Here is a 12,129-nt window from a genome sequence, read left to right as displayed (position 1 = left end):
GAGATAGTCCATTATCTGATGGCCTTGTATTTTCTTAGACTAAGCCAATTCGATCTCTTTCCTCTTCCCCTTCTAAGTTACTATTTTCACAACTTGTTCCATCTTGTGTTATGAGTTTGTGGTTAAAATGATGAGATTTTATTTATTTTTGATGTTTTCCTTCCCTTTTTCCTTAATTTTATAATTAAGTGTTTGCTAACCTGTCCTGATAGAGAGCTGCAATTTTCTTTCCTTTTTTTTTTGATTGGCGCCTGAGCTAACATCTGTTGCCAATCTTTTCTTTTTTCCTTTTTTTTCTTCTTCTTCTTCCAAAAGCACCCAGCACATAGTTGTATATTCTTGTTGCAGGCCCTTGTAGTTGTGCTATGTGGGATGCCACCTCAGCATGGCTTGATGAATGGTGCTAGGTCTGTGCCCAGGATCCAAACTGGTGAAACCCCAGGCTGCCAAAGTGGAGTACACAAATGTAACCACTCAGTCACAGTCCTGGCCCCAAGAGTTGCAATTTTGTGATATGGTCTACCTATTTATCTCCTTTCTCAAGGATTTGTAACCCCTTTGTTTTTTTTGTTCAGGTATGAGGGGCTTTTTGAGCATTTCTTTTGGGGGGTGGCAGGTCTTGCGACAATGAACTCCCTTGGCTTTTATTTATTCAGGAAAGTTTTTATTTCTCTGTTATATCTGAAGGATTTCCACTGGATAGAGTATTCTTGGATGAATGTTTTTGTCTTTGAGAATTTTGAATATATTGTTCCAATATTTCCTAGCCTGTAAGATTTCTGCTCAGAAATCTGCTGAAAGCCTGATAGGGGTTTCTTTCTAACTTATTTTCCTTTGCCTTGCTTCCCTTATTATTTTTCCTTTGTCATTTCTTTTTTTCCAGCTTTACTACTATATGCCTTGGAGAAGGCCTTTTTCACACTGATGTAATTAGGAGTTCCAGTGGCTTCTTTCACTTGTACTTCCAGCTTCTTCCCCAGGTTTGGGTAGTTCCAAGCTATTATTTCTTTGAACAAGCTTTCTGCTCCATTTTCCTTCTCTTCTCTCTCTTGAATATCTACAATCCTTATGTTGCATTTCCTAATTGAGTCAGATATTTCTCAGAGAATTTCTTCATTTCTTTTTAGTCTTAGTTTTCTCTTCTTCTTCATCTGAAGCATTTCTATATTTCTGTCCTCAAGACTGCTAATTCTCTCCTGTACAATATCAGCTCTGTTATTCAGGGAGACCAGATTTTTCCTTATCTCATCCATTGTGTTTTTCATCTCCAACATATTGATTTGGTTTTCTTTATAGTTTCAATCTGTTTTGTGAAGAATTCCCTCTGTTCATTAATTTTGTTCCTGATTTCATTGATCTATCTATATTTTCTTGTAACTTGAGTTTTTGTATGATAGCTATTTTGAATTCTGTCATTTAGATTATAAATTTCTGTGCTTTCAGGATTAATTTCTTGGTGTTCATCATTTTCCTTCTTGTCTGGGGTATTAATATATTTCTTCATACTATTTGATGGCATGGATTTGTGCCTCTGCATAGTGACAGTATCTGGTCACAGCTTCCACCTGCCACCACTGGGAGGGGGTCAAGAGCTGTGTATTCTCAGCCCTTCACAATCCATGGCTCACTCACAGCTGCTGTTTTTCTATCTTCTGTGCAAGCACTCTCACCAACCAGCTGAACTGGAGCACTGGTTGGGGGGGAGGCGTGCTTTCTTTTGCCTGCATGATCCTTGGGGTGTTCTCACTCTGCCCTTGGTATCTGCTCTCCAGGTGTGCTGGCTTGATGAGGATACTCCTGCAATAGCTTAGGCTCCTCTGTGTGGGGCTTTCCCATCGGTTATGGAGGAACTTGGAGAGTGAAGGTGTTCCTCTGGAGGGCCACTTCTCCCCTCCTCCTCTCAGAGCTGTGCACAGTCCCATACCCTGGGTTGCTGCCTTTAGTGGAGGGAGAGGAGATCCCCTTACCTTCTTCCACTTCCTCTTGGGGGTCCAACACCTCCACTTTTAGATATATGGCTGTGTGAGTCTCTTAAACATCTTTTGTGTTGTGTGAATGTCCTGTGTTGGTTTATGAATGTCCTTTTCCTTGTCACTTCAGGAGAGAGTCTAAGGGAAGAGCTCACTCTACCATGATGCTGATGTCACTTCTCCTCATTTTTCTTTTTTGGTAAACATTATTGATATTATAGATTAAGCCTTGGCATCAATCTAGAAAGAGAATGAAAAATCAAAAATTAACAAAATTAGATATTAGAAAAGGGAACATAGCAGCAGAGGTAAAGATTAAAGTTATATTAGAATATTACATTTATGGCTAATAAAATTAGAATTTTTAAAATGAATGTTTTTCTGGAAAAAATATAAATTACCAAAGTTATTTTAGGAAGTAGTAGAACAAATGAGTATTCTCTTTGAGCTTTCACAAACCCATTCTTCTCTTCTTTGCCTGCTAAATTCCTACTCAGTGTTGAACACCAAACTCACTGGCTGGGCACTACCCAATGGAGGAGTTGCTTTTGGTGCTTCCCTACAGAATCCTGAGTCCATGCCTCTGAATAATGCTCAGTCTATGCTATCACAAATTTGACTTTCTGTCTGCCCTTTTCACTGCTACTTGTAGGCAGGGACTGCCTGTTATTTTGCTTTATATCGTCAGCATATTATCCAACACAGCATGCAATGTAAAGGACAAAGGCATCTAGTAATTTAAGAAGGTTTGGAGTGGACAGGACGACAATTTACTGTGATAAAGGAAGATCTGGAGGTGTTTATAGGCCAGTAGAAGATGCCAATCACAAAGGAGGCATGAAAGGTATGGGAGAAGGAGACACTTGATGGAGAAAGTTCTTAGAGGAGAGCCAAAGAGATACAGTCCAGAATTTGAGTTCAACACTCAGAAGAGGGAAGAAAGAAAGGAAAAGTCAAAGGCTTGCTGGGTGGAGATGAGGAACATTGCTGCTGCTCAACTTGGATAAACGTAATGTTCTTTAAAAAGTCAGAAGGAAGGCCATATTGTGAATATGGGAATATGGGAGAAGGAGCTAGGAAGTTTTAGAAGAGGTGTTGGACAGAACCTTATAGGGAGTCTCTACATGATCTCAAATATCCACAGGGCTTTCTGACTCTCCATTCATGTTCAGTGCGAATGCTCAGGGGTAAAGGGGCTTCCACAACATGGAGGGAAGTTTAAGGAAGTGAGAGGCTGGCTGATTGCAGGTCTGACAGAGGGAGAGATGAGAGTCCCAGCCCTGTGGATGGCTGAGAGCACTGGTGCTGGTCAAGAGACCATGCGTGGTGGGGCACCTCAGAGAGGGAGCTGGCTGAGGTGGGGCACAAAGCGCAATGAAAATAGCTTTTCTCAGAAAGAGAAAGACTGAGACATGATTTTCTTAAACTCTTTCTCTTTTGTTTGCTAAAGACTGTAGCTACATTTCATAAGACTGAATGCATGAGAAAGAAACCACCCAAACTGGAGTCTATTCTGGTGAAATAAAAGCAAATTATTAGAATTCATCCTCAGATGGCTTTTCCTTTCCAAGCTTTTCCTCTTCACTTTGATGCATTGCTCCTTGCCATACTTTCTGTACTGTTTCTCTGTCACTCTCCCAAGTGCTTAGCCCTGTGAACTCTACTGCTGGCTGCTGGCACCAATGCAAGGTGATGGAGAGGTCACTGCAGACACTATGAGGCCCACTTCCCCATGGATGTGCCTCCTCTCTTCTGTAGCCCTCCTTCTGTCTCACCACCATTTCCCACACCTGGAACTCCTCTTTTAGTGGGAAACACAATTATGGGGCTTTACTTCTAAGAAATATGAAGCTTCTTCAGCCTTTCTTCACGAAGAGGTTTAGCTAGTTGTCACCCTGGGAGACCCAGGAGATGAGGCAGGAGGGTGTTCAAATTTCAAATGGGGGCTGAGGATAAGAAAGTGATCCCTGGGGCTGGCCCTTTGGATGAGTCGTTAAGTTTGCGTGTTCCACTTTGCTGGCCCAGGGTTTCGCTGGTTCAGATCCTGGGCATGGACCTAAGCACCACTCATCAAGCCATGCTGAGGTGGCATCCCACATAGCAGAACTAGACGTAGACACTGGAGTATACAACTATGTACTGGGGGGCTTTGGGGAGAAGAAGATAAAAAAAAAAAGATTGGCAACAAATGTTAGCTCAGGGCCAATCTTTAAAAGAAAAGAAAGAAAGTGATCCCTGTCCTGGGGCCTCTGACAGGCCAAGGGGCTGAAGAGCACAGCTCTCAGGAGTCTATTGTCTATGGAAGGTGGGGCAAGCTGTGTGAGCTGTGTGCATCTCCACAGGCCTATAGAAGCAGAAGCTGTGCTTCGTTACTTTTGCAGAAAGGCAACAGTGAAATGGATTTCTGATTAAGAACTATAGTCATAGTGTGCTATAAGGCCTTTTGGAAAGGAAAAGTAAATGGGAAGAATGATTTCAGTCTAGAACTCAAGTAGGAGACTTCATTAGCAAACATTTCTTTTTGAAAACCAGGTCTCTTTTCAGTGTGCAGGGCTCTGCTCTCAGCATCATGCTGACCTCCATTGGAAATGGCAGGGTTCCAAGGCAGCTCATATCCCAGCAGTGTGGAAACCTTGGTTCCTTGGAGTAGTGTGTGTCATCACAGGCATGTTTTTAACCTAAAACTGAATTCATCTAATGCAGAGTTTGTATGGGCATCCATGTGACACTTTACATCTTGATTTGTGATTTGATGTTCAAGTGTTTTTGTCTTCTGTAACACAATATGATTTTTGGAGCCAGAATGGATTGAAAATAATCCTTGAGGGAAATGAAAGCATAATGTGATGCTGGATGCTGAACAAATGTGCGTTTCTTAGGTCTTTTGGTGAAGTTGTTGCTTTTCTGAGAGGCTTGGGGAGCAAGACAAATGGCTCTTCTGGGAAATGGAACAGCTCCTGGTAAACATGGAGCATAAATATGTGTATTCGGAGTTCTGCTGGCAGTGACAGGAAGTCATTACTGTCCTCCCTTCAAATAAATCTCCCTCCAGGGGACTCCTGCCTGGGTAGCGAGTGAAGCATTGAAACATCACTCAAGCTAACCATACTCTCGCAAGAAGAAGTGGCAGGGGCTTTCTCCAAGAGGGAACACACCAACCTTAGTAGTTCCACTGGAAAAACTGCCCCATCCTGGTCTTTACTCATCAAATAGTCAAGTGTGTAGCGACTATTGGCAGTGCTGCCATCAAACTGCCCAGTAAACATCTTCACACTTGTCTTGACCCTAACATTGAAGGATTCTTTTTGTGTGTGTATGACTTCCAAAATGTATAGGGAAAAGGCTGCCCTGATTGGCTTGCTTGCCTGGTGGAGATGTGTGCAGAGGGTGGCAGAGCCCCTGCAGGCCTGTCTCAAGATGGTTTCTCTGAAAAGGCCTCACTCCAGCGACTCCCCTTCCAAATTCTCCATCCAGAGCCAGCATTCCCTGCATCAGCTCATGGCAATAAACCTGCCTTTTCGGATACTTTCCAGGTGCAAGTTGTGCTGCACTGGATATTATGACAGGCCCCAGCCACTGTGGCTATTGAGCCTTGAAGCATGGAAAGTCCACGTGAGTTGTACTGTGAAGAGAAAACCCACACTGGATCTTGAAGATTTGGTGTAAAAAACGAATGAATTATATTACATTAAAATTTTATGTGGATTATATGTTAAAATAATGTTTTGGATATGTTGGGTTAAATACATTATTAAACTTCCTTTCACCTGTTTTCTTTCACTTTTTAAAATATATGGTAATATAAATTTTGAAATTACATAGTAGCTCACAGTATATTTCTCTTGGTTAGTGATCTGGGAATTCCTTGCATTTTGAGTGGGAGCTGGTAAGCTAAGTTTTTTCACCTTCCAGACTGGAGGTCTGGATGCTTTTCTCCATAACAGGGGGATGGCAAACATTTTCTGTAAAGGGTCAGAGGTAAATCTTTCAGACTTTGTTGGCCACATGGTATCTGTTGCAACTACTCAAATCTACTGTGCTGTCATAGCTCTAGAGCAGCCAAAGATAGTAAGTAAATGTATGTGAGTGGTTGCGTTCCAATAAAACTTTATCTATAAAAACAGGCAGTAGGCCAGATTTGGCCTCGGTGCTGTAGTTTGTTGGCTTCTGGTCTATAAAAAGGGGCAGTACACATAGATGAATTCTCTTTGGATTGTAAAGTGCATTTTTCATTCATGGAATCCCTACTGTATGCATCTTTATGGGTTAAGGGCTCTTTCAGGAATCTTATAGTACACACAAATATCATTGTTGGCATATCATAACCCAACTAGCGAGGATGAGGCTGGAATCTAAAGTACTAGAGCTGACATTTGAAATAAATTCCTTCTCTCTCCTTCTGCCTCTCTTTCCTATCTTTCTCTCTCTCTGTCACTTTCTCTCTCTCTTTCTTTTATTGATAGGGCTTATATGTGCTATTTTATTTTTGTTTTCTGTTGATTACCTCTCTTTTTAGTTTCTCTGTTTATTCTTTATGCCTTCTGCGGGTTGCTTGATGACTTCTTAGAATTCCATTTTGGTTTGTCCGTGTTTTTGAATATATCTCTTTCTATAAATCTTTTGGTGTTTGCTCTAGTTATTATATTATAAATACATAATGTAATACGGTTAACTGACATTTTACTAGTTCCAGTCAAATGTAGAAACCTTGCTTCCATTTAAGTCTGTTTATGCTCACCAGTTTATAATTGTCTTAAATATTCCTCTGCATTCTTTGAGAATCACATCAGACAACGTTATAATTTTTGCTTCAAGCATAATTTAAAAACTCAAGAGGAGAAAGAAAGTTTATCGTATTTAAGCATATTTTTGCCTTTTCTTTTATACTGTCTTCCTTCTTGATGCTCCAAGATTCCCTCTTTTACCATTTCCTTTCTGTGTGAAGACCTTCTTTTAGCAGTTCTTTTAGGCTAAGTTTGCTGCTCTGTTAGTTTGTCCTCACCAGAGAATGTCATGATTTCTGCTGCAGTCCTGAAGGTTATTTTTGATGGCTATAGAAATCTAGGTTGGTCATTCTTGTCTTTCAGCAATTGAAAAATGTTATTCTACTTTCTTCTGGCCTCCATGGTTTCTGAGGAGAAAACTGTTGTTTTTCCTGTAGGTAAATTGTCATTTGCCTCTCATTACTTTCAAGAATTTTTCTTTTCTTTAGTTTTCAAGAGCTGATTATGTTGTGCCTTAGCATAGATTTTGGTGGGTCTATCCTTTTGAGGGTTTTCTTAGTTTCTTAAATCTGCAGGTTTATTTCTTTTACCGAGTGTTCAGCTATTATTTCTTTGAATACTTTTTCATCCCTATCCTCTTTATCCTCTCATTCTGGGGCACCAATGACACAAATGTTAGATCTTTTGTTTGTGTCCCACAGGTCCCTGAGAGTTTGTTCATTTTTTTCCCCTGTTTTTTCTCTGTTGTTCAGATGGGTGATTTTTATTGTATCTTCAAGTTCACTGATTTTTTCCTTTGGGCTTTCCCATCTATTATTATGCTCATCCAGTTAGACTTCTATTTCAGTTGTTACCTTTTCAGTTCTAAAATTTCCATTTGGTTCTCCTTTATGTCTGTTTCTTTTCTGAGACTTTCTGTTTTACGTTTGTTTAAAGTGTGTTTGTAATTGCTTGTTGAAGAATTTTTATGATAGCTGCTTTGAAGTCTTCATCAGGTAATTTCAACATCTGTATCATCTGTTAGTGTTGATATCTGCTGATTGTGTTTTCTCAAAAGTTGAAACATTCCTGGGTCTTAGGATGTGAGTGAATTTCTGTTATATCCTGGACATTTTGGGTGTTGTGAGATTCTGGATGTTCTTTAAATCTTCTTCTTTAGCATGCCTCCTCTAACCACACTGGTGGGAGTGAGAGGGTGTCACCTCATTACTGGCAGGTGGAGGTGGAAGTCCAGGTTTCCCACTTGAACTCTGTTAACACTCCAGTGGGGGAGAGGAGCCTCTTTACTGCTCAGTGGTATATAGCAGTGGGGGATTGGAGTTCTGCTCCCCACTTGTCTGTTCTGTTACCACCCTGGCTGGAGTGTGGAGAGGTGCCTCATTTTTCTCTCCATGTGACCACCAACAGCTTGCTGACTTTGTGGAGGTGAGGTCTTACTGCTACTGGAATGTGGTAAAAGTCTTGGCTTACCACTGGGTCTCTCTGAAACCACCCCAACAAGAGAAGAGAAGGCCTCTTAGCTCCAGGTAGGGGTCAAAGTCCAGGATCCCTGTGCAGTCTTCGCTGACACCATAGGAAGAGTACTTTGTTATAGCCTGGTGAGGGTAGACGTTCTGATTCCCCACTAGGCCTTTGCCAGTGGGAGTGGGGTGGGGGTGGGCTGTAGCTTTTTTTTTTCCTGTGGTATTTGGCTGGAATAAGGCAGTTATTATGTAAGAGTTTTCTCTCTTGCTATACTGCTCCTTTCCTCATCCTTTGGCTAGAGAGAGCAGACTTTTCTGGTTTTTTAATTTTTTTTCTACCATCCACTAATGTTTCCCAGTTTTCGGCTTCCCAGCACTTAGTCTGGGATATATGAGGAAACAAAAAGGAGACTCATTATTATGCTGTTCTTCAGGATCAGAGTCCCTAGCTGGCCTGCTCTCTTGTCTACACCATCAGAGTCTCCTTAAGTTTGTTTATATATAATGCCCAGGCTTTTTAGCTAGGCTTTTAGAAGGAGGGCTAGGAAGAAATGCATCCACTCCATCTTGCTTCAGAACCAAAAGCCTGATCTATAGTTTTTAGTTTGTAAAACAATTATATTCTCTTTTCCAATAAACCCTCCATGTATATGGTTAAATTTCTTACCATCAAACAAAACTCATGCTCCAAGAAGTCACTCCAGGCTTTACCCTTTTGTTTTGTGCACTTTCTAGTGCCAGTCAGCATGTACTCAGGGTGAGGAACACTGGCCTGAGGCTAACATTTGCTGAGTGCTCATTATGAATCCAGACACTGGTCTAAGGTATTTATAGGGGTTAACTCATGTAATTCTCATAACAACTTTAGTAAGTAGGTATTATTATTACCTCCATTTTATATATGAAGAAATTGGGTCACGGAGATGTTTAATACTTTCCCAAGATCACGTAGCTGGACAAGAAAAGAACCCTGAACTAGTGTGTCAGGGTGCCTGTCATGTGGGTTTTGAAACCAGTAAAATAGGCCAAAACATCATCTCTGCCTCTTAGTGGTGGCAGACTTTGTCAAATTCCCTAATATAACAGAGTTTCAGTTTCTTATTCTATAAAATAGGGATAATATGATCTGCCTTATTGTGTTTGGGAAATGATAGATAACGTCTATTTCTATGTCTATGTAGTCCCTGGTATATAGCAGATGTTCAATAAATTACTTGTTTATGAGTAGTGCATCGTCATTGTATGGTTTGCCCATATCCATAGGGAAGTAACACATGTAGTGATTAAGAGTGTATTCTCTAGAGTTAGACTGTTGGAGTTTGAATTTCTGCACTATAGCAAATTATCCAAGTGACCTGGATAAATCTGCTTACTTCTCCAAATCCCATCTATGCAGTAGGTATGATGATACCAATCTCAAAAAGTGGTGTGTGCAGTTGATGAGGTCATCCACATGAGGATCTTGAGTGTCTAGACACTGAATGAGCAGTCATGTTTCTGATGGAGTCTGAAGGCTTGCATTAGTCTCGGGTGATTCTTCTTCTCAGGGCTGGTGCCATCCCTGAGACACCAGCAGCTCTCACTGGGAAGCATGGCAGAACCATGTATGAGGAAATTTCTCTGGACTTGGGCTTTCCAAGAGCAAGTTCTGCTTTTTGTGGGATTCATCCAACAAGGCAGATTTGCTTCTGAAACATGGTTGGGTGTGGCAGCACCCACGTTGAGGTATTCAGCATCTTACCTGACACCAATTCATTCTACTCAATCTGTCACAGTGGAAGGAAGGCTTTGCATTCATATGAAGATTTTCAATGATGTCTTTGATGCTTAGAGTTGGCCAGAAACTGTCCGTAGGTTGTATTTTTCCAGAATTCAGTGATCAGGGCTGACAGGTTTCAAATACGTTCAGCTATTAAACAACAAAAAAAAGTTTACCAATCTCAAGAAATTTGAGTAGTTTTACTGAAATTTATTGTGCTTTGTTTTTTGTTTTATAAAAAGAAATGCGTTCAGAAGAGAAGTTGCTACCTTCTTGAAATGCCCAATTCTGCTCTAGGATTAAGGAGTTGCTTCACTCATGGATGCAGTTTTTGTGTTTATATTATAGCTTTGTAGAGAGAAACTTGCTGTAGCTCTTTCTACTGAGTAGCTACTCCCCAAATCCATGACCATGGAAAGGAAGATTGTCATAATCCTGATTATTATCATTATCACACACTAGGCTCTTGCCACTGGATTTTTAAGCCTTTTGGAACAAAACCTGTGACCTTTGCAGGGACCTCCCTCAGTGACAATGCAGCACTAAGCAATGGCTTTAAAACATGGGTTCCAAATGCCAAGTGGGAATTTATTAGGATTTGTTAGTTAGGATAGGAATTTGTGGAGATACAGGTACATTGTGGGAAGCATGTAATGAGGGAAACTTTCATCTTCTCATGATTTCTTTTGTATTTGTCCATATCTATCTACACATTTTGCACCTCACTGAATACAGAAGAAAATCTTGTTCTTCACTCTTCCCTTCTTTAGACATGAGATTATTTTCCAATCCTACCTCTCAAGCTCTCCCAGCTTTAAGTGTGAGGAACTTCAGGGGTCTATGGGAATCTGACCTTTCTGGGAAACCAGTTCTCTTGGAAGGACAATTTGAAGATGAGGCAGTCATAGGAAACATCCAGAAATTTAAGTAATGGGCCAGTTACCTGACACTGACAGTGTAAGTCCTCATCAAGACCACCCCTCTCATGTTGTAGACAAACAAATTGAGACTCTGAAACATCAGTTAAAACTTTGCAAAAACTTTAAGCAGGTCTCAAATAAAATGGCATACCATGGGGAATATCTAATGGAGGTGTGCCTCCAGATCATCTAGGCTGAAACCAACTTCTTGATTTCTAATAATAAGAGGTAATTAACTTTGTGGATATATAAGGCTCCCAAGGCCACATTCTTTTGCAATAACATAACTTTATAATGAGTTCAAATAGCACAGTACTCACCAGACACCAGTCCCCACAATCCGCTTCTCTTTGTGTTTCAGGTTGGGCTTCCCCATGATGGTCGTCTCTTGCACGGTTGGGATGTGTTACCTCCTTGTTGCTCATGTCGTGTTGGGATGGAATTAATACATGTACATCATGAGAAGACTAAGGGAAATTTGACCCATCACCAACATCAGTAGAAAACTCCCCTAACACCACTCTTGGAGAAGAAAAGGTGCTTACCATGGGGTGCTCTGGAAGGAGATTTTTGGCACCCTACTCTTATTCAGGTGAATGCTGGCTAGTCGTGGAAAATACAAGATAACTTACCCAAGACTATTCTATAGGAAAATATGTGTATTTCAAAACACATCTTACTATGCTCTGTAAGAAAAGACACAAATGCAATATTATACCCCAAATGGCTTGTGCTGTTTAACTGTCACTTTCCTGAGGCTATCCACAATTTTTCTTCATGTAATCACTTTTCATGTTAAAATAATCAGAATTTAAATTGTGTATTCTCCGAATACATTCTCTTCCTGGGAAAAGGCAGACAGTTTGTAAGGAAACATTTTATGTATTAAAAAAAATCTATCACTTGACAAAATGTTTTAGATTTGTTAGTCTCTTAGTTTTTCCATAGTTTACATTATGCAAAATTGCATTTTATCCATTTGTGTTTTTCTCTGGAGTTTTTAAATCATCAATTAAAAGTCCAGAAATTTGACTTGCAGAAGGTCATAAGTGCTTTTTTGAAATAATATTTTACATAGTTAACAGCCTAGAATAAACTTCAACTTTGAAGGTGGTGCATGCTATTTCCATCAATTACACAAAAGTGTGGTCAATACACTCAGCCCTCAGCTGCCCGCAGGACTCTGGGGGTTCTGTCAACGTTTGTTAAATGCTATTCTTTTGCGGAACATACACATGGGGCAAGGATAATCAGAGCAAAGAGCAGGAGGGAGTGCTGTGCTTCAGCTCAGGT

At 40.5% G+C, this 12,129-nt stretch overlaps 1 protein-coding gene across 2 annotated transcripts in view; it reads left to right on the top strand.

The window, feature by feature from the left end:
• The window catches only part of OCA2 (OCA2 melanosomal transmembrane protein), a 365,906-nt gene extending 354,038 nt beyond the window's left edge, over positions 1-11,868 (top strand). For both annotated transcript variants that reach the window (XM_023652076.2, XM_014734075.3), the window contains one exon: positions 11,198-11,868. In XM_023652076.2, the coding sequence (XP_023507844.2) occupies positions 11,198-11,282 (85 nt within the window). In that variant the 3' untranslated portion in view covers positions 11,283-11,868. The remainder of the gene's footprint in view (positions 1-11,197) is intronic.
• Positions 11,869-12,129: the final 261 nt, after the last annotated feature.

This window comes from Equus caballus, chromosome 1, assembly GCF_041296265.1.
Source record: "Equus caballus isolate H_3958 breed thoroughbred chromosome 1, TB-T2T, whole genome shotgun sequence".
Lineage (NCBI taxonomy): Eukaryota > Metazoa > Chordata > Mammalia > Perissodactyla > Equidae > Equus > Equus caballus.
The sequence above is the reverse complement of the archived record's forward strand: the minus strand, read 5'-3'. Positions and strand labels throughout refer to the sequence as shown.